Here is a 20,644-nt window from a genome sequence, read left to right on the forward strand (position 1 = left end):
GCCACAACCCTGGTGAAAACCCTCGGGGAGAGGGAAAGCCCGAAGGGAAGTACCCTGAATTGGTAATGCCTGCCCCGATAGGCAAACCTCAGGAACCGCCTGTGGTGTGCCGCAACCGGCACATGAAAATAGGCGTCCTTTAGGTCTATAGTCGTGAACCACTCCCCCCTGGCAACTACCCTCAGGGTGTCCGCCGAGGTGAGCATGTGAAATGGTAAAATTTTTAAAAACGTGTTCAGGCCCCTTAGGTCTAGAATGGGCCTGAATCCGCCGTCTTTCTTGGTGACCAGAAAGTACGCCGAGTAGAACCCCCCGGGTTGTAACTGAGGGTCCACTGGCTCGATCGCACCCTTGGCCAGGAGGGCGGATAGCTCCTGGGCCAGAGCTGCGGCCTTCGTCGGGTCGCGGACGACTGTCATCCTGACCCGGCCAAAGGCCTGGGGCCGGCGTCGGAACTGTAATTCGTACCCCCGGGTTAAGGTGGAAACCACCCAGGGGTCTATAGTACAGGCAGCCCAATAGCTGATCTGCTGCTGGGAAAAACAGCCGACGACCGGCCCCGTGGTCCTAGCGCCTGGCCCCCCGGCCTCTGTCGGCTCTGGAGGGGTACCGGTGAGGCTCCGCGGCCCGAGGCTGCCCGGGCGATGGGCGGGCGGGGGCGCGAAAGCTATCAGCGGGCTGCTGGGCGGACCGCCGAGACCTGCGTAGGCCCTCCTCTCTTGCTGGGTAAGAGCGTGGTGGCTGGTAGCGGCCCCGGGGGGCAGCCGGGGGGGCTCTAGGCCTGCCAGGAGCGGAGACACTCCTGTGAAGACCTGACAGCTGCAGGTTGGTTTGCCTAGCTTGGGCAGCTCGCTCCAGCGTCTCCAGGGCAGCTGACCCAAACAGCTCCCCCGGTACCACTGGCACGGCTCTAAGGGCCTTCCTGCACGCCTCCGTCAGGGGCGACTGAGCCAACCAAACCTGGCGGCGAGTCTGGACCAGGGTGGACATAACACGCCCCAATTCCCTGGACATGAGGGCAAAGGCCTGTAGGGACGCGTCGCTCAGGTCCTGTGTAGACGGCTCAACTGCAGCTTGTTGCAGCGAGGTCGAGAGCGCCAGCATTAGGTGGGAGAGGGAGTTGCCAATCCGCCCCATACGTGCTGCTGCGTCATAGGCCTTCGAAAGCAGGTCGTCTGTGACCCTGCACTGGGGCCGAGGACACCTGGCATCCGGCCGCAAGGCCTGATCGGGGGTTAGAATGAGGGAGGCAATGGCGGGCTCAACGGGTGGCATGCAACCCAAACCATACTGCGCTGGATCCCGCATGGCAGCCAAGGCCCGAGCACTGGAAGAAGGACGGGGGAGAGCCTTGGCGTCCTTCCAGCAGAGGTGTAGCTCCTTTAAATACTCCTCCGAAGGAGGGACAGAGAAAGGGGCTGTGGCAGGGCTGCGCCTGAAAAAGGCGCTAGGCTGGGCCAAGTCTGCCTGAGGAGCATCGAGCCCCAGGCGAGCCAGGGCCGTACGGATGACGGCCCCGATGGGGTTACCCTCTGTGCTGTGCCCAGAGCTCTGAGTAGAGGAGCGGGAGGCCTCCCCAAAAGCGTTTGAGGATTCCTCCCCCGTGACACCCTCACTGAAGAGGTTGGCTGATGCCGCCAGCGACAGGACATCGTCCGTCCCCGGCACATCCCCCAAGGAAGGGTCAGGCCGGATGTCAGCCACCGCGCCACCTGCCCCAGGTTGCAGGGTCAGGAGGAGTTCCTGTATCCTCTCCATATCGGACGACAAGCGATCCACCTTGGATGCTAGCTCGTCCCTAGCCCTTTTCCTGGGGGGGGGGCCTGCTCTACCCCGACGCCAAGAATGGCCGGGCTGAGCAGGAGGAAGTGGCGCCATTGATGGTAGGTCGACAGCTGCCGGATGTTCCACCGCTGCGAGCCTAGCCAGCCTGAGTGCCAAGGGCATGGAGCCGCAGTTCATACAGGCCCTCTCGGTAAGGCCCTCCCTCAAATGCTCGAAGCCGAGGCAAGAGGGGCAGCGATCATGGCCATCGTCAGGCTCAAGGAGGGCCACACAGGCGCCACACACATGAGCCATCAGCAGAACACTGGGAGAGGGAGCACTGCCTTCACCAGAGAGCTACTAATTCAAGAAGAGCCAAGAAAGTGTTACCGGGAGAGGACGCGAGAGCGCAGTCTTCACCAGCAAGTGACTGGAAAAATAATTACACACTCAAATATACAGCAGTGTTCTCGGGAGAGGACGCGAGAGCGCTGTCTTCACCGGTAAGTGACTGAAAATAAACAAACAAGTGTTACAGGGAGAGGGCGCGAGAGCGCTGCCTTCACCGGTAAGTGACTAAAAAATAAACCCCAACAGTGTTACAGGGAGAGGGCGCGAGAGCGCTGCCTTCACCGGTAAGTGACCGAAAGAAATAAACAACAGTGTTACAGGGAGAGGACGCGAGAACGCTGCCTTCACCGGTAAGTGACTGACTGGAAAAACCTTTTACCAAATAAATTTGGTAACCCAGAACACAGCCGAGCTGTTTCTATAAGGGAGCTATCAGTAGCGAAATTAATCCCAGTAGTGAAAATAACCCCAGCAGTGTTGCCGGGAGAGGACGCGAGAGCGCTGCCTTCACCGGTAAGTGACTGAAACTAAACAAAACCTTGGAAGCTTCTACTTCAGCGCTGTACAGACCAACAGCCCCTGGAGGACGAGTTCACCCGTTGCTCCGACCCTTGGTCGCGAGGCTGCACACAGTCTGGAGCGCGATCCTTTTCAAAAAGCGAATACGCTATCCGCAAGCGGTACTACAACATGCGTCTTTGCGAGAAGATGAAAGGAACAGATCCTCTGTCGACACCGGGCTATATAGCCAATCCGGTGTCACGAGGGTCACATGTGACCTTGTTGGTATAGGTACTCGAACTGCGCATGCGCGAGACGGATAAATCCAGTGCTTAATGCACCGCCTCTGGCGGTCAGTAAGGATGAAATAGAACCTACTCCACCATCTTTTAAAAACTGGAAGTCAAATATAAATAATATTTTAGAAATGGAAAGAATAACCTATATAACTAGAAATCTAGAAATTGAGTTTTTGAAACAATGTAATAAATGGTTAACATATATGGATTATAATTAAACTATTATTATTAATATTCTGAAGATAGTCGTGAAGAGCTGGAATAGTTAACTTGTGTATATATATACTGTATGTGTACTGATACATATGTTTGTATGTAGGCCTATGCATGTGTGTGTGGATGTACATCTGTATGTATATATGTGTGTGTGTAGGTGTATGTATATATGTATATATTTATATGTATATGTATGTGTATGTGTATATATATATATATATATATATTATCATTATTGTATTGATTTGTTGTTTTGTTTATTTATTTATTTTTTCTATTTTATTACCTATTTTTTATTTTATTTTGTTACTTATTCATTTATTTATATTGGTTACATTTAAATATATATATATATATTTAAAAAAAAAAAAAAATGTTTGTAGGATGATGTCAATGTAAAAATAACTCATCAGAATAACAAATGATCCTACAATAAAGTATTAAAAAAAGAAAAAAAAAGAAAAGGATATTTCACTTTTCTCATCTCCCTTCTCCGCGGACCCGGATACTGCCCCAAATCAGTTGCAGTTGGAACTAATTGAACTACAGTGGGATGATGAGTTGCGTGGCCGAAAGCAGCAGCTCTCTCTTTTATCGTCAGCTGGAAAAAGGCAGATTCCCAGAAATGCAAACATTTGCAAAGAGAATGCTGAGCTTGTTCGGCTCCACTTATTTGTGCGAGCAGACATTCTCTGTTATGAACTTGAACAAGAACCACTTGAGGTCCCGACTAACTGACGCCCACCTGCGTGACATTTTATGCATCTCAACCACTGCTATCAAACCAGACGTGACCCGTGTCCTGCAATCCAGATCTCAGTATCACCCCTCTCATTAGTATCAGTAAGTTGCCTGTTTCTCTGTCATGTAAAATGTTAAATTGAAGTTTCTGAATGGGTAAATTGTAAGCTTCATGGACAAATATACTTCTTAACTTCACAGTGTAATTACCTGCTATTTTTGTCAGTCAACAGATCTGAAAGAAACACTGAATTAATTTGTAGAAACCTATACTCACCTGTGGCTTACACTGCAACTTTAAAGAAATACAATAGGCTATTGTTGTTTGACTGTACAGTTTATGTTACTTTGTTATGGTAAAAAAGTAGTAATATGTCTTCTGAAATTAACCTGGACGGGCTATTTCTCACTTCTTGCTTGTGTGGTGTGATCTGGAAATTGTGCGAGACCTATTCTGCCCTACAAAGGCAAAGTGCAGCAACTACGTATTTTGTCACAATTGAGTTTAGACTGAAAATGGGTTTTATAACACCTCTTTGTCTTGAGACAAAAACTATTTTTCTTCCTATAAAGGTATTAATTGAAAGTATCACCACTATTGTACCTGCAACAGGTTTGGCCGGCCAGTATGAAACTTTGAAGGCATTTTTCTCAGTTTCAATGTTGGCCTGGTTACTGCCTTTGTAGGGCAGTATTGTATGTTCATTTTCTTGCATGTGCATTTTTCATGGTCAAATTGTTGTTAGTTTCCTCTTGTTCTGAGTTAATGAAATTGAAGAAACGTCAATATTTTTATTTGACTGCAATTGTTGTAATACAGTTTATGTGAATTTGGCATGGTCAAAAAGTAGTCATGAAATCATACATGTCTTCTCAAATTAACTTGGACAGCTATTCCTCAATGCTTGTTCCTTGTGTGGTGTGATATACAAGTTGTGAAAGAGACTTTCTTTCTTCTAGCATTTGTTATTGTCAAATTCAAGACTATTGCATATCGTTAAATAAAAATGATGAAATGCAATTAATTTGTTTGTGCCTTTATTATGGTCCAAAGATATGGCGGGAGAGGCATTCAGCCCTCAAGGTATTGGATTTTTTCAAATATGGCCCCCTTTGAAAAAAGTTTGGACACCCCTGATCTAGGTGGACACTCCCACTTGTGATGTCACTAAAATACAGAAGAGGCAGATTGTCAAACGGCTTGTAATTGCTAATCACACTCACAACCAGGCACGTTGGAACTATTTTTTGGGGGGGGCTGCTGGAAATTGGCAGCGGTGCGTGCAGCACTATCCAACACGGCAGTAGCTGGTTAGAATCAAAGGTTAACCATTGATACCGGATAAGGCGCGACGCAACATTAATGTTTTATCTCATTTTCATGGCGTGTGCAGCATAGCATGCACTGTCATTGGTTCAAATACACATGAGGTGGGTTTTGATTTTTGAAAACCACGTGACTCCCCACAGCAATCAAAGAAATTAAAAAAAGAAAAAAAGAAGCCGGCTGGGTGTTCATGTGATCGGCGATAGTGTAGGCCTATTGAAGATCGTGGCGTTCAGAGCGCAGAATCTAGGCCACTGTGGGCTACTGACGAAAATCAAACAACACAACATACACATTACTTCTATTTAGTAACAATATTTATTAATTTAGGCTATTTGGCTGCTCCAACTCAAGTCAGCCCAGCCAGGCGATATTTAAGTTTCGGTTTTCAACTCTGCATTTGGTGGTGAGAGGGGGGGGGGGTCGCACCCCTACTTCCAACATCCCTGCTCACAACTGGTGGCATAATATCACCTTTTTTAGGTGTATGTATTTGTTTAAAAAAAGGTCATTTTAAAAGTCTTGTAAACATCCTGCCCTATTGATGCATAGCCATGAAAATGGTCAGATGTTGACGATCTTAATGAAATAAATCATAAATCCACAAAACAATTTGAGTGGTCTAAGAGAAGGAAAGTTCTTTCATTCCTAATTCATCATTGTACATCCAGTAGGGTGTTCACTGGGTTATAATTGACTTGCAGATATACAGTAGCCTAGCTCAAGTTCATGTGAGGGGAATACACTGTTAATTAAATTCCAAAGATTTCATAAGTGATCTGAAGTAAAAATACAACAAGATTCTAGTGTTTCCTTAAACATAGATGTTTTGGCACTATTTTCGCCGCTGTGATATAAGGCTATCTGCCCTGGGCGGCTAAAAGCTTACCCTCCACGTAGACGACCCAACCAGAAGTAGTTGATTGTATAGGTGCACTGGCTGCGCATGGTAGCAAAATAATAACAGTGTTGAAAATAGGGAATAATTATCTTTGTGTTTGTAGACAAGCTTCAATATTGTTGTGTTGTTATGGTATTCTATTCAAGCTAGTGTGGCATTCGGCGGTCGAGGAACCAATAAGATAAAGTTGAGTCAAAGAACTAGTGACAAGTTGCAAACAACGCCACCCCAGGAATTTCACCTGGAGAGTTAGATTAACCTAAGTTAAAGCACACAAGTTTGTTTACTAAACTTTATCTTATTGGTTCCTCGACCGCCGAATGCCACATTTGGCGTTGTCGGCAACTTGTCACTAGTTCTTTGACTAAACTTTATCTTATTGGTTCCTCGACCGCCGAATGCCACATTTGGCGTTGTCGGCAGGATTCTTACTTTTGGAAAACAGAGACGTGTGGCCCAGTTTCTTTATATAATTTGTTTTGTTTATTTTAATAGTCCCCAGGGTACATATTTGATGTAGATGTTTTGAATTGTGTTCAGTGGCAAAACAGCAGCTTGGCCTTTCGTGGTCCGCAGAGTCCCGGTGAGAATACAGTTGTGGGGTTGTTGTGTCCTAGTCTGACTGTAGTGTTAGTTATGGATGTAGAGCTGCAGGAGTTGAGGGAGCTGGTGGCGCAGTTAAAGGTGGACAATGAGAGGTTGCGACAGGAGCAGGCTGTGGCCGTGCCCGGTCCTAGTTCTGAATCCTCCACTTCTTCTGTGCCATCTGTGGCCCCTGTTACTACTAGGAACCCCATAGCAGAGAGGCTGGTTTTTGTGCCAAGGGATAGAAAGTGTCCTATGTTCAGGGGAAACTCAGGTATGGGGTTGACTGAGTGGCTTGAGGAGGCTCAAGCCTGCATGCGGGCGCGTCACTTATCCACATCTGAGCAAGCCTTTTTCTTGTTTGATCATCTTGAGGGTGAGGCTCGAGAGGAAATCAAATATCGGTCTGTTGTGGAGAAGGAAGACTCAGCTAAAATCATCTGTGTTACAGGAACTGTATGGGTGCTCAAAGTCTTATGTAGCCTTATAGGAGGCGTTCTTCTCCCGACGGCAACAAGAAGGGGAGACACTGCACGAGTTCTCCCTCGCGTTGTTGAGCTTGATGGAGTCGGTGAAAGGAAGTGCACCTGGTGGGATGACGAATGCAGACGTTTTGCTGCGTGACCAATCGCGAGCTGAAGCAGTACCCTCTTCAGGAGGTCTGAGATGTGCCCTCTTCAGGAGGTCTGAGATGTACCCTCTTCAGGAGGACTGAGATGTACCCTCTTCAGGAGGACTGAGATGTACCCTCTTCAGGAGGTCTGAGATGTACCCTCTTCAGGAGGTCTGAGATGTATCCTCTTCAGGAGGTCTAAGATGTACACTCTTCAGGAGGTCTGAGATGTACCCTCTTCAGGAGGTCTGACATGTACCCTCCTCGGGAGGTTGCAGTTAGAACTAGAATTTGCTTAGCGAGTCACTCTGGGAACGAGCAATATACTCACCCCCCGATTCCCCTGGATCCAAGAACATCAAAACCGGCTCCAGCTTGCCTTTGACGGGGCCCGGGAAAGGTTGAAGGTGGCGGCAGAGCGCAGAAGGAGGAATCATGATAATCATGTTCGGGATGACCCACTAAAGGTGGGGCAGTTGGTGTGGCTGCGCGATTATAGTGCAAGGGGGCGCCACAAGATACAGGACCTGTGGGGCCCTGTGGTGTACCGAGTCGTAAAGGCACCCCGAGAGGGTGGTCCAGTGTACACCATCGCACCGATGGACGAGCAGACCAAAGTTCGGCAGGTCCATCGAACACTGTTGAAAGCCGTTGCTGGAGCTGCCCCTCAGGGTAGTGCATTGCCCCCTTGTCCACCCCCTCTTGACCGGCCTCGGTCAGAGGATGAGTTGCCGTTTGACGGAGACTTGTTTATGTTGGGGCCGGAGACCCCTGTTTCTGCCCCTGCACGCACAGCCGTGGTGACTCAAACCACCCCTCGGTTGCTGCTCCCACCACCTGACTCTGCTGGGTCAGAGTCGTCAAGCGCTCCCTCGACTGCAGTGGCAGATCCACCCTCCTTTTCCCTGGCCATTCCATCCGCCAGTTATGCTGCTGAAAGTGAAGTACGCCGGTCAGCCAGGTCGACGGCTGGCCAGCACCCAAACTTCTATCACCTTCCGCGACCTGTAGGGAACTTGGCATCTGGGGCTGCAAATCCCCCTGGTCCAGCGTCAAATGCCGTTACTGCACTCTTTAGGCTGTGGAGTTAGTTGGGTGATCCTCTGGATCAGTTGTTCCATCGTCGGGACGACGATGAAGTCGATGGGGGTAGAATGTAGCAGGATGGGCCTTTAATTAGTGCTGCAGTACCGGCCTCACTGTTGGGTGCGCTGCCTATAAAGGTGAGTGGTTGTGTACTGGGAGCCCTCTTGCCTGGGAGCTCCTGGCTGCCCCGCCTCCTGTTATCACTCCTGTTATCACCGCACCTGAACGCCTTTTAGCTGGATCGTGCAGCTCGCCGTTGTTTGGTCTGTAGTAGTTGTGTGCATCTGTGTACCTTCTAAACATTGGCTTCCATCCCTCAGGCAGTTCATAGGCCGGGTCTTCCTTCTCCCGTATTGACCCCAGTTGTAGGGCGTGCGAGTGTTTTCCTCCTCTACCTGTTGCAGCGGGGAGCGATCAGCTGATTGATCGAGTTGCACTTGTAATTGTGCTGCTCGGTACAAGTGATCCCCTTCCTCCCCTTTGATGTTCATTCAACTCCTGACGGTATGTGGATAAGATGACGCTAACTCAAGTTACTACAGTTGTTGTTCAGCCTCTAGAACAAATTTATTTTTCTATGGCAGGGTTGACGTGTGTGTGGGCGGTTTCTGCCAGCACGTTCCCCCCCCCCTCTTAACGCTGCTGTTGGCCGGCTGCTGTTTTGTCCACTGGTTTATATAGCCAACACATCCATCCTACTCTGCATCTCCTACTGTGCTGTACCTGCCACCGAGTATGGTGATTGCAGCCTCATCCTCAGTCTCATTATCTTAATCTATTAATTTAACCGAATTCTAACTGATCTTATTGATGATATTATTTGTGTTTGGTTGCTTTGCATGTTTGTTTTGGTTTAATTCGTTTTCTTAGTTATTTTGGTTTGGCTTAATTGCTTTACTTATTCATTTGGATTTATCAGTTTGGATAAATCTCCATTGTTTTGATTTAATTTCTTTGTTAGTTTTCTTTTGGTTTGCATTTATTGGGGTTGTTTAAGTTGTGGGTTGAAGCGATTTAACCCTGATTTAAACCCCATTTAGTTAATTGCCCTCTCCTTTTTGTGTATTTTGTGTGTGTGTGTGTGTGTGTTCGCTTTAGTGTGGTTGTGGGAACATATTTTATTGAGAAGTCATGTTTAAAGATTATATATATTAATTAAAAGGATTGAGTTTGTATGCTGGACCCAGTCTCAAGCTTTCATTAGTAAACAAACTTGTGTGCTTTAACTTAGGTTAATCTAACTCTCCAGGTGAAATTCCTGGGGTGGCGTTGTTGGCAACTTGTCACTAGTTCTTTGACTAAACTTTATCTTATTGGTTCCTCGACCGCCGAATGCCACACTAGGCTAAGGTTATTCTGCAGGTCCATGAAAGCAGTTAAAGCTCCCATGGCATGCTGCTTTATGGATGCTTATGTCTTAGTGGGCCCTTATTACAGTATTTGAAGACGTTCAAGAAATTTAGCTTTGGTGCAGAATTACAGCCACTACGAGCCAGTCCCACAATGAGCTTTCTACAAAATGTGAGAAGAGGGACAAGGAGGAGGGTGGGGGTGTGGCCCTGAGCAGCTTGTGGCCACGGTACCATGTGCTAGTGTTTACAGTGGATGTATCGAAATGTCTCGGATTCATAATATCATCCGGAGGTGCACACAGCTTTTGGCCGTAGTGGGGGTTATTTCAGCCATTGTTGAGAAGGAATTTGGGGAAAGGAACTTTGGCTTTGACTCGCTGAAGTCCAGATTGAACAGTACCATGGAGGAGAAAGGGATTGTTGCCCGGGATTATCTCCCGCCGGAGCCCCGCAGCCGGTTCCCCGGGATTCTCTGGGCGGGCAAAGCAGAGAAAAGGGAGGTAACCTGGCCCCTTATGAAGACATATGGGGCCAGATTCCTAATCGGTGCATCTGAGCTTTCATTTTATCAAAGGCGAGCAGAATACCTAGTGCTCTTTTTACAAGTAACGTCATTTCTAGCGACTGGAGGACCATAGTCAGGCTAGGGGAACTCATTAATGGTAGAAAACCTCATAAAGTTAAGTTTTCATGCTATGGGACCTTTAACGGTAAGGAAATGTACTTACAGTAAATGTTTCCAAGTACATCAGTATACAAATATTTGCAAAAAAGCTCACATGTTAATCAATTTGCATTTCCTGAACGACTGCAGAGCTGATGCGTGTTTTTTAGACATTGGCACGTAGCTGAATGATAAGCGTTGCAGAGGACTGAAAGTAATATTAAACAGCTATTCAATGTTATTTAGTGGAAACAGCCTAGACACCTGTCTGATATTAGTGAGTGAAATGTGATCTGTTTTGAGTTCACTGCGTCTGCCTCTGTATGAGACAATTTAGATTTAGACAGCTCCTGGCCACATATCTGACCAATGAGGGCATCTTCCCTTTGATTGATTGGGGAATCTATTTTGCCCGTTAATCACATTGCAGCAACGCTTTTTAATAGAGGAGAAATAAAGGGAGGGAGGGAGAAGAGAAGGAGGTGTCATTTTGAGGTTGTTTAGTTTCAAAATGATATTTTCATTCACTCTATTTTGCTCTCTCTCTTTACTCTCCCCTACAGCTCCTTTAATGACACTGATCGGTCAGCGTCAAACACAGGACAACACACAGCAATTATCCCTGATTTGAATAACCCTGTAGATCGGTTACCTTTGACCTCTGAAACCCGACCCTCGGCCATCGACCCGCGCCACGACTACCTGCTCGGAGGACGCCAGCAGCCAATCAAAGCCCAGCCGGAACTCATCAGACACGCCCTGCCCCCCTGGGGGGCTTTCACTGAGAGAGAGAGAGAGAGAGAGAGAGAGAGAGAGAGAGAGAGAGAGAGCTTTATCTATGAGTAAAAATATTGACTTTTAAACAGTTTACTTGATAGTCCCCTATGTCATCCTTTTTTTTTAAAGTGTTTAACGTGATGCCTTTAACAACTGCCCAAAAACAACAGCAAAACAAGCAATGTGTGGTTCATTGGGTCCCCTGTAGCAGGAAGCAGCCGGCTTACACCATCAGGAGGAGGCCGTAGAGGTAGGAGGTGGAAAAGTCGGAGGGATAGGTCAGCCTCACAGCCAGCTCTGGAAGGAGGAGGGAGAGAGTGTAAGCTGGAGGAGAGATGGGAGAAAGACTAGTGAGAGATAGTGAAATGGTGAGGTCAGGCAGGTCAAAGGAGATAGCAAGAAAGAGTGTGGAAGAGAGACAGAGATAAAGAGAGAGAGAGACCCCGTCCACACGGAGCCGATATGGGTGAAAACGATCCGGTTTCGTTTTATGCGGTTTAGGAATATCCCATGACTGGGAGCAAGAGGGCTCCCAGTGAGTCATTGCGAAACCGCATTGAGCTGTAGAAACGCTGCAGTAAAAATTCAAGGCGCTGGTTCTCCACAGAAAAAAATGGAGCGCATCAAGCCTGCGCCCATTCAGCCTACGCGCTGTCTACAAACATTCAGTCACAAGGAGATTCAAACTTTTCAATTGAGCAGAAATACTTTTTAATGTACAGTTAGTAATTACATTTATCAAGGGGCTTTATTTGAAGCTACAAAAAGAATAAAAATAAAATAATAAATAACAAATTCCACACAACTCTGATGTCCCCCAGCTGGTGGGGGGCTAATGATGTCACCGTTTGGATTTCAGGCGTCCACAAGAATCCTAACACGAAACCGCATAGGTCCTGATAGATTTGAAACCACCTCCGAGGGTGGTTTCAGAAATGTGCGGTTTCGGGCAACGGATTAGCCGACTCCGTCTGGACGGTCGGCCGAAAATCGCACAAGACTTATGCGGTTTCCCCAAAAAATCGTCTCTGTGTGGATCTCTGGATTTTGATTTTGCGTTAATTATATTTACTATATTATGTTTGCTGTGCTTTTAATTTGATGACTTTGCATTGATATTAGGGTGACTCTTCCTCTCCTGTGCTCCTGATTTGATATTGACATTGATATTAGGGTGTTCCTTGTTGCATGATTGTTGTGCATTCCTTTAATTGCCTGTGAACTCTGTGATTTGCTCAGTGCCTGACATGGACAGCATAGCCAGCCAATGCAGGAGTGGCTGGCTCCACCTGTTGTTTTGGGAAATGGGCGTATCCTTCGTTAGCTGCACAGGATATAACCAGGAAAGTATCTGTGGGCTGGGCAGAAAGAGGACACTACAGGAGGGGCCACCTGCTAACCTGCAGACTGGGAGTAGGCTCTTGGCCTGTGGTAGCTACTTCCGTCCTCTAGGCGGGTGTAGCGGGAGAGAGGAGGATCTGCACAGTTCTCCAGGCTGCTTGACGGTGTGCGTCGAGAAGACCAGGCACAGGTTTGAGGTTTGAAACCAGGTTTGAAACCAGATCAGGTTTGATCTGGTTGTGAGGGTGCCCTACCGGCGCCCCCCGGTCTGAACCCCCCCCCTTCCACTTCCACATCATTCTGAAGTAGACTGAACCGCGACATGGATGCCCGCGATTGTCTCCCGCCGGAGCCCCGCTGTCGAGGCACCACCGCCTTGGAAGTGGGCAGCGTGCCTCGCGGCGGTGGTGCTTCGCAGCGGTGGTGCCTCGTGGCGGTGGTGCCTCGCGGCGGCAGGCAGCAGGGCTCCGGTGAGAGACAATTGTTAGCAACAATCCCTTTCTCCTTCATTTAAAGGTTCATTCAGGGAGGCAAAGCCAAAGATCCTTTCCCCCTGTTCCTTCTCAACCATGGCTGAGATAACCCCCACTACGAGTCTCGTTGTCCCGGCCCACTTGAGATCAGATGGGCTGTATGTGGCCGCTGAACCAAAATGAGTTTGACACCCCTGCTTTAGAGGAAGAGTACGACGACCAAACCTAGCGTGAAAACTCCACAACATCCCTGATTCGTTACCCGTCCTCAGGAACACTGAATATCAATGCCAAACAGGCGGCTCACCAAAGTGGTCATGTGAGATCATCTTGGTCTCTGATTGGACTCTCTGTCTGCTCTCCAATGCCGACCGCAGTGGCAGGTTGTCCTCCAGAATAAAATAGGCTGTTGAAGAGTAGAGACACATGTTAGCAGAGGCTTTGGTCTCCAAAGAGGGAGACGTGAACTCACAGCCTTGACCATAATTTCTTAGGGTTAATCATTTCATTTGGGGGGTACTACTAGAATAGGGTAACCTGCATGTATGTTAGAAATACTGATTATTCTCATACTGTTCATTTCTGCAAAACGTATTTCAGTGTCTTTCAAAAACGGTCTGATTTGTATCATGTAGCTTTAAAGCCCCCCCCCCCCTGTGATTGGACAGCACGCCAAATCTGTTGCGAGAGGTCGAACGCTTTGCGCGTGTGTTGGCAAATTCACCCGCCAGAGAAGTTGTAAACATTGTGGGTAGCAGGGAGGCGGGACTCCTCCATTTCAGCACCACTCACTGTCTGATGTCACACTGTTACGGAGGTAAAGTTTGAGCGCAAACAAGCTGCTTCACACACTGATTATTATTTTTTTTAATCGTTTAAACACGTTTTCTGAAACAATAGCTAAATTTCTCAAAACTCTAAACACAAACCTCAGAAGAGCCTATCATTTTGTCAAAACTAGACAATTCTTCTCAAAACGGATTTTTTCCACCAAACACTAAACACAGCTTTCAAATGAATAACTCTTAGGGCCCGTTTCCACCAAAAGCCTTTTTAAAAGGTGGAGCGCTCCGTGTACTGCTCTCAACGCGTTTGTGCGCGCCGCTCAAAAAAGGCGCACGGAGCGTTTTTCGTTTACGTCATTAATACACATCATCGCTTGTATCCATAGATATACAGCTTCTATCTGTTGGCTCCATCATCTGGCATCTGACACCTGAACTGGTTGCTCCTACAATTTTATTAGAAAATGAACGCAAGATTTAGCGCTTCTTGCCGTGGCAGCGGAGGTTGCGGACGATCCCCTGCGCCTGTCGTGGTTGCCCGGAGGAGAGTGTGGGTCCACAGCAGTAATCGTGGCAGGAGGCAGTACGGGGAATACCACCTTTAACGTGAGGTCGTACAGGACCGGACACTCACTCACAGCTGTTATTAAACTTTCGTCCGACATGTTTCAGTTTGTTTTCAGTTTGTGTTCTGTTGATCCTTTTAGCCTTGCCTCCTCCTCGATTTTGATTGGTCGTTCGAAAAAAGCGCCGATGACGTGGAGCGCTTTTCTTCAAAAGTTCAACTGTTTTCAACTGGGGCGCGCGTCTAAAAGCGTGAGGCGCGCTCCGCGCGCCTCACGCGCTCCGCGCGCCATAGAGAATGACCGACCCGGGCGGCTTTTTAAAAGGCGCGCCATAGAGAATGCATTGCAGACAGGCGCTCCGCCTTTTAAAAAGGCTTTTGGTGGACACGGCCCCTTAGAGAGCATCAATTAAACACTGGTGTGATCAATTCAAAACACTTCCATCAAAATACTATTAACATATGTTTTGGCCTTATGAGGCCATGTTACATATTCCAATGTATAAAATTGTTTAGAAATAGCTTTCTTTTTAAAAGTTGCAATTATGTGGTACATAAAGTATAAAGACTGTTGCCATATTGTAATACAATACTGTGAATATATCATATAAATATTGCATTGACACAATCGTATCAGAATAGGATACAATGCATATGTGTCTATCCAATGAGCTCCAATGGGCTAAACTCACAATGTTCTAAGAGTCATTCTGTACACCTATAGTTGATGCTGCAACATTGTTCTGACAATACACCAATGTTACCTATTTTGGTAAATTACAGTACAGTAATTGCACTGATAAGTCAAATGAAAAACACTACAGTAAGAAAATGTTAAGACTATCTTTCGGGGATGTAGGCTTTACTGTAATATAGTAAAATGTTCAGCTGAGCTGACTGCATAAAAAGCTTTTCGTAGGCCAAGAAAAAATAAAAATAAGAATATAAATGAGGTGAAACAGATCTACATGTACATCAGTATGTATCCCACCCCCAATCCTGAATATGACAAATGACCATATCTATGACATAGTAGAGCTCACAAAGTCTTCTTTTATGCTCTGACACATGATTTAAAGGTTGGGTATGGGATTTGCGAAATGCCAGCAGATTTTGAAAACACACAACTCAAATGTTCCTACCCCCTCTCCTTCAACGCTGACTCTGACTCCACCCATTCCAAGTACATGGACGCGCAATCATGCACGAGCGAACAGATGCGCGAGAGCGAGTCATTTGCTAGTTAGCTAGCTCCAGTAGCTACCGCAGGATAACAAAAAACAGAAGCTTGCTCTGGGTCACGAGGTTTGAGTATGTGCATGAAGGGGTCGCGCACGGGGGAGGGGGAGTGCAGTACGACCGTTTGATTGACGTACTTACTGTCCAATGCAACTCGGTGGCTCTGGAAATCATTGGCTGGAGTTTTTCGAGCCCTGCCTGTTCCACAGATGATTGACTTGTTTAATTTTTATGTCAGTACTTCTAACTCAGTGGCTGTAAGTGGGTTATGATAAGGATTTCAAGTAATTTTGCAAAAATGGCCAAAAAAGCGAATTCCATACCCAACCTTTAAGTGTTTTGCCAGTTGTGTTTGAACAGGTGAGAAGTGAGTTAGAGTTATTGGTAATTAGCTGTTGCGTTTTGAAGGCCAGTGTAATCCAGGTGAACCAAGTGTGCTAAATGATGAAATTTGTGATTAGAGTTTAGCAAAAATGTGAAAACAGTGGAATTGTGCTTAGAGTTTAGCAGTCTGGAATCTTGTAGTTGATACATGAGCTTCAAGTTTTCAGAATTGTGTGCATGGTTCCATTTTTTGTGTGTATACAATCGAGAAAACTGTAAGGGGCGTTCTCGGTGGGCGCCATTAATCCCCCTAGCTCGGATTTGTGAACAATCAATGTTTTGATTTTCGTTGTGATTCAGTTATTTTCTCTAATTTAGAATATTTGTTACTATTAGGTATTTTAAAGAGTCCTTGAGCAAGCCCTAATGTTGTCCATCTCTAACCGACGGGTTCTTGTAACTTTGGCCTTAACTTGTGTCCTCCAGAACAGTACATTGTGAACAGTACTAATGCTAGAAGTTAAGTCTTTTATCTTACAGGGGACGTCAGCGAAGATCAGCAGCAGAAGCGAAGGAACTCCAGGACCTTTAGAGGAATAAACGCAGGCGTTGTTATGTAATTTAAGCACATAAGCTACCCCCACATGGCCACAATGAAGCAGGATCATTATCGAACACATAAGCTGCATTACCCCCAATTAGCTACAAGGAAGCAGGACTGAACACATAAGCTGCAATTACTATACATAGCCATAAGGGGAGCAGGACCATACATACAAGCTGCAATATCTACTCCAGCCACAGAAGGCAGCAAATTTAAGACAGACGAGGAAGCTGGAGCCAATATGTCACATAGGCCACGCCTACTTGATACAAATGCAGAGCGGGAGCCAGATGAGGTCAGAAACATATGGCAGCCCCGTGGCTAGATAGATCAAGCCCCCAGGATCAGTGCATACTTCCGCAATCCACCAGTGCTCAGCGGCCAAGCCTGGTATTGCAGCTGTTTAAAGGGCATGGTGCAGGTTTCTATTTTCTTCTTTTCTGGCAATTTTCTAGTTGGTAATAAACATTTAAACAATTATCCATTGTATTTGATGTTGTAGGGTATCACAAAATATAAATATTAGGAAAAGTAGGTGATATATTAGTGGTTATTAGCCACAGGTTAGCGATGATTCTTATTTCTCCCACAATGCATTGCATGACGTCACGTAAGGTACTGCGCTTTTGGACGACAGCCGAAGCCGCTAGTGAGAGAGAGTGACAGTGTCAGATTATATTAGTAAATACATAAATAGAGATAGCCTAGATATAGATAGATAGATAGATAGATAGATAGATAGATAGATAGATAGATAGATAGATAGATAGATAGATAGAATAACATCGATAGATAGATATAGATAGATAGATAGATAGATAGATAGATAGATAGATAGATAGATAGATAGATAGATAGAATAGCATAACATCGATAGATAGTGAGGGATAGCATAGCATAGCATAACATATATATATAGAGAGAGAGAGAGAGAGAGAGAGAGAGAGAGAGAGAGAGAGAGAGAGAGAGAGAGAGAGAGAGAGAGAGAGAGAGAGTAGATATACAAGTAGATAACATGGTTTTCTACTGTATTTGTGGCGGGTGCAACAACTCCAGCAAAAGTGGACATAGGGTCCATTGCTTCCCCAAGGACAAAGGGATTCTCCGAAGCTGGGTGCAATTTGTCAAGTTTAGGCGGGCAGATTTTTCAGCTAGCTCTGTTACCGCGTACTCCAGAATATGCAGCGCGCATTTCAAGGAGGAGGATTACCACTCAGGGGATGCCAAGATGGTCTCACTTGGTTTAAAGAGTAAGAGGACGGCGAAGTTAATTCCTAACGCCGTGCCGTCTGTGCATGCAAACCACTCTGCCTGCCCTGTCCCGAGGTCGAGAGACACCGTCTGCCGCAAGCGAGAGATTGCCACGGTAAGCATCATGCTATAGCTGCTAATTACAAGCTGCGCGTTAGCTAGCTGTGTATTTTGCATACCGTGTTCCCTTTGACACAGCCTCATCTACAAGCATGATCAGTCTGACATTAGAAGAGCATATTTCGTGATTCACGAATATGAGCCAAAACAAAATTGCCCTGAAGTAAATGTCCATATCGTCATGAAAGCTTCATGGCTAGTGTTTGGATCAGTGATCGTCAACATCAAGCGGCTTTCACAACAGTGTGTTTGCGTTTTGTGTTAGTGCTAGACTGCTACGGTTCTCTTTCACATATACTGTATTTGACCGTGACCTTTTATATACTTATATATACTATACTTTATACTAATATACTTTTTTATATTTGTTTTCGCAAGATGTTGACAGACGCCTCACAGCAGGAGACCGTGGCCAGTGTAGACACTGTGGAGAGTGTCGATACTGGGGATCAGCCCTTGCCCTCCTCCACTTCTGACGCTGGGACACAATGCTTTTTGAAGCCCCCCCGATGGTCTCACGGTAAATCTTTGGTATTTTAAGGGGTAGATATTATGTCTAAAACATTGCAAGTAGGACATTTCCATACACATTGATGAAATGAATACATAGCCTACACCAAAACATAGCCGCCGATTTGCCATGATTGTCATATGTTTGGGTATGTTTACTGCCTCTGCCACAGCTGTGCAGGTTAACCTGAAGCCCAAGATGGTTAGCGTGGGCACACAGACTTCAATCAGCCCACAAACCTCCACTCCCCTCGCTAGTCCTGAACAGACAGTTGACGACGACGATGATGATAATGCCACTGTCATCAGTGACTTGTCGTGGGTGCCCGAAGAGCCGATGGATGAGGAGGAATTGTTTGATGAGGAGCCACCTTACACGTGTGACCCCCACCACAAGTGAGATAATCTAAAACCAACATAGACCATATTGAATGCTCAATGCTTTGTTAGTTTGAATGACACCGCCCCCCTCCCCCTCATTTTTTGTTGTTGTAGTTGCATTGACAAATTCATTGTTTGCCAAGAGGAGCTGATGGGCCTTTTTGCCATCTGTCCGGCCTGTTGTGAGAGGTCGGATAGTAGCATCGTGCAGCAGCAGGAAGGAACTTTTGTTAAGATCAAGCAGGTACAGTTTTGTTTATGCAGTTTTGTTTACGTGGCCATCTGATTAGAAAATCTGAATATCTAATTACAATCTGATAGCTCTGACTGTCTTGCCAGTTAATTTACAATGTATGTACCAGGCTGGCTTAAGTCTGCTGGTTTGTGATGCCATCATATTTGAGTGTTATACTGTATTGGTCATGTGTGTTTCATTGAAAACATGAAACCTTTGACCAGTAATGTACAGTACTTACTCTATATTGAATCCTGATATACTGTTGATTACGGTACAATGTTTTATTTTATTTTCTTACATATCTAGGTCTGTGCATCATGTGGCTACCACCGTTTCTGGCAAAACCAGCCAATGCTCCACAGGAACATGCCAACCTGCAACCTCCTGTTAAGTGGGGCCATTCATTTTACTGGATGTTTGGCCACACAGACACTAAGAATGTTGACCCTGTTTGGCCTGCAGTGCATCAGTGCCAGCAGTTTCTTTCGCCATCAGCGCCGCTACACCATCCCTGTAATCGTTCAGGCCTGGCAGAATGATCAAGCCAAGAATTTTAGTGACCTACGGGCAATGGATGGCGGGCTAGTTCTTGCTGGTGACTGCAGGTAAACCAGTGTGAGAGCTAGACCAGTTCCACGTTTTGATTTTGTTATTTGTTATCATGTAGGGTGGCTTTAGTTGGCATTTGCAGTTGACATGGTGGATTGTCTTTACAGACCATGGTTTTAAAAACTTGAAACATAAATTGTAATTAATTCCAGGTCAGATTCTCCTGGGCACTGCGCAAAGTATGGGTCATACTCTCTGATAGAGGACAGAGTGAACAAGGTGGTGGATGTTCAGCTTGTTCAGGTAAACCTGATGTTATTAGACAAAGAAATGAACTCTGCAATTTGGTAAAAGGATTGTATCTTAATATAACATCTTTCCACTACAACCATGCATAGAGCTTTATTGTGTATTGCCTAACTAGAGTAGTGTATCATAATGCCTGGTCCAGCAACGCTTCGGTTCATTAACGCCTCCTTCAACACCACCAGCATTCTACACTTACACTGTTATGTCATGTTGCAGAGCTCAGAGGTCCCCAACAGCTCATGGTGTGAGCTTGAAGGCCTCAAGCGCAGTGTTGGCCTGCTGAGGGGAAACGACCTGCATTTGGCAACGCTGATCAGGGACCGACATCGCCAGGTATTTACAATAAAAATGCAGTATAGAATGTAAATATCTGAATTGCACTGAAGCTGGATGTTTGTGGTTTTTTTCTCCTTAGGTTGCCAAATGGGTGAGAGAGGAGCTGATCCCTGAAGGGACACAGCATTATTTTGACGTGTGGCACATTGCCAAAAGTATGTATCCATTGTTGGAACCTTGAAGCAGTTTTTGTTAGTGCATATCAATTAATACCATTTGTTCTAAAACAGGTCTGGGGAAGGCATTGGATGCAGCATCCAAAGAGTGTGACCAACTACAGTTGTGGAGGCCAGCTATAGTGAATCACCTCTATTGGACTGCAGCCTCAACCCCAGATGGCAACCCAGCGGTCATGGAGGCCAAATGGAGAAGTTTAGTGAACCACATCCAGGACATCCATGACCATGACACCCCTGCCTTCTCCAGTTGTGCCCATGGCCCT

General features: G+C 46.2%; 1 protein-coding gene across 1 annotated transcript in view; it reads right to left on the reverse strand.

Moving 5' to 3' along the window:
- The window catches only part of LOC115538222 (inactive dipeptidyl peptidase 10), a 66,999-nt gene that overhangs the window by 40,440 nt on the left and 5,915 nt on the right, over positions 1–20,644 (reverse strand). Inside the window, exons 2-5 of the mRNA XM_030349881.1 lie at positions 16,443–16,490; positions 13,299–13,397; positions 11,405–11,474; positions 11,053–11,181 (exon numbers count right to left, since the gene is read on the reverse strand). Of these exons, the coding sequence (XP_030205741.1) occupies positions 11,053–11,181; positions 11,405–11,474; positions 13,299–13,320 (221 nt within the window). The 5' untranslated portion in view covers positions 13,321–13,397; positions 16,443–16,490. The remainder of the gene's footprint in view (positions 1–11,052; positions 11,182–11,404; positions 11,475–13,298; positions 13,398–16,442; positions 16,491–20,644) is intronic.

The sequence above is a fragment of the Gadus morhua genome, unplaced genomic scaffold (assembly GCF_902167405.1).
Source record: "Gadus morhua unplaced genomic scaffold, gadMor3.0, whole genome shotgun sequence".
NCBI lineage: Eukaryota > Metazoa > Chordata > Actinopteri > Gadiformes > Gadidae > Gadus > Gadus morhua.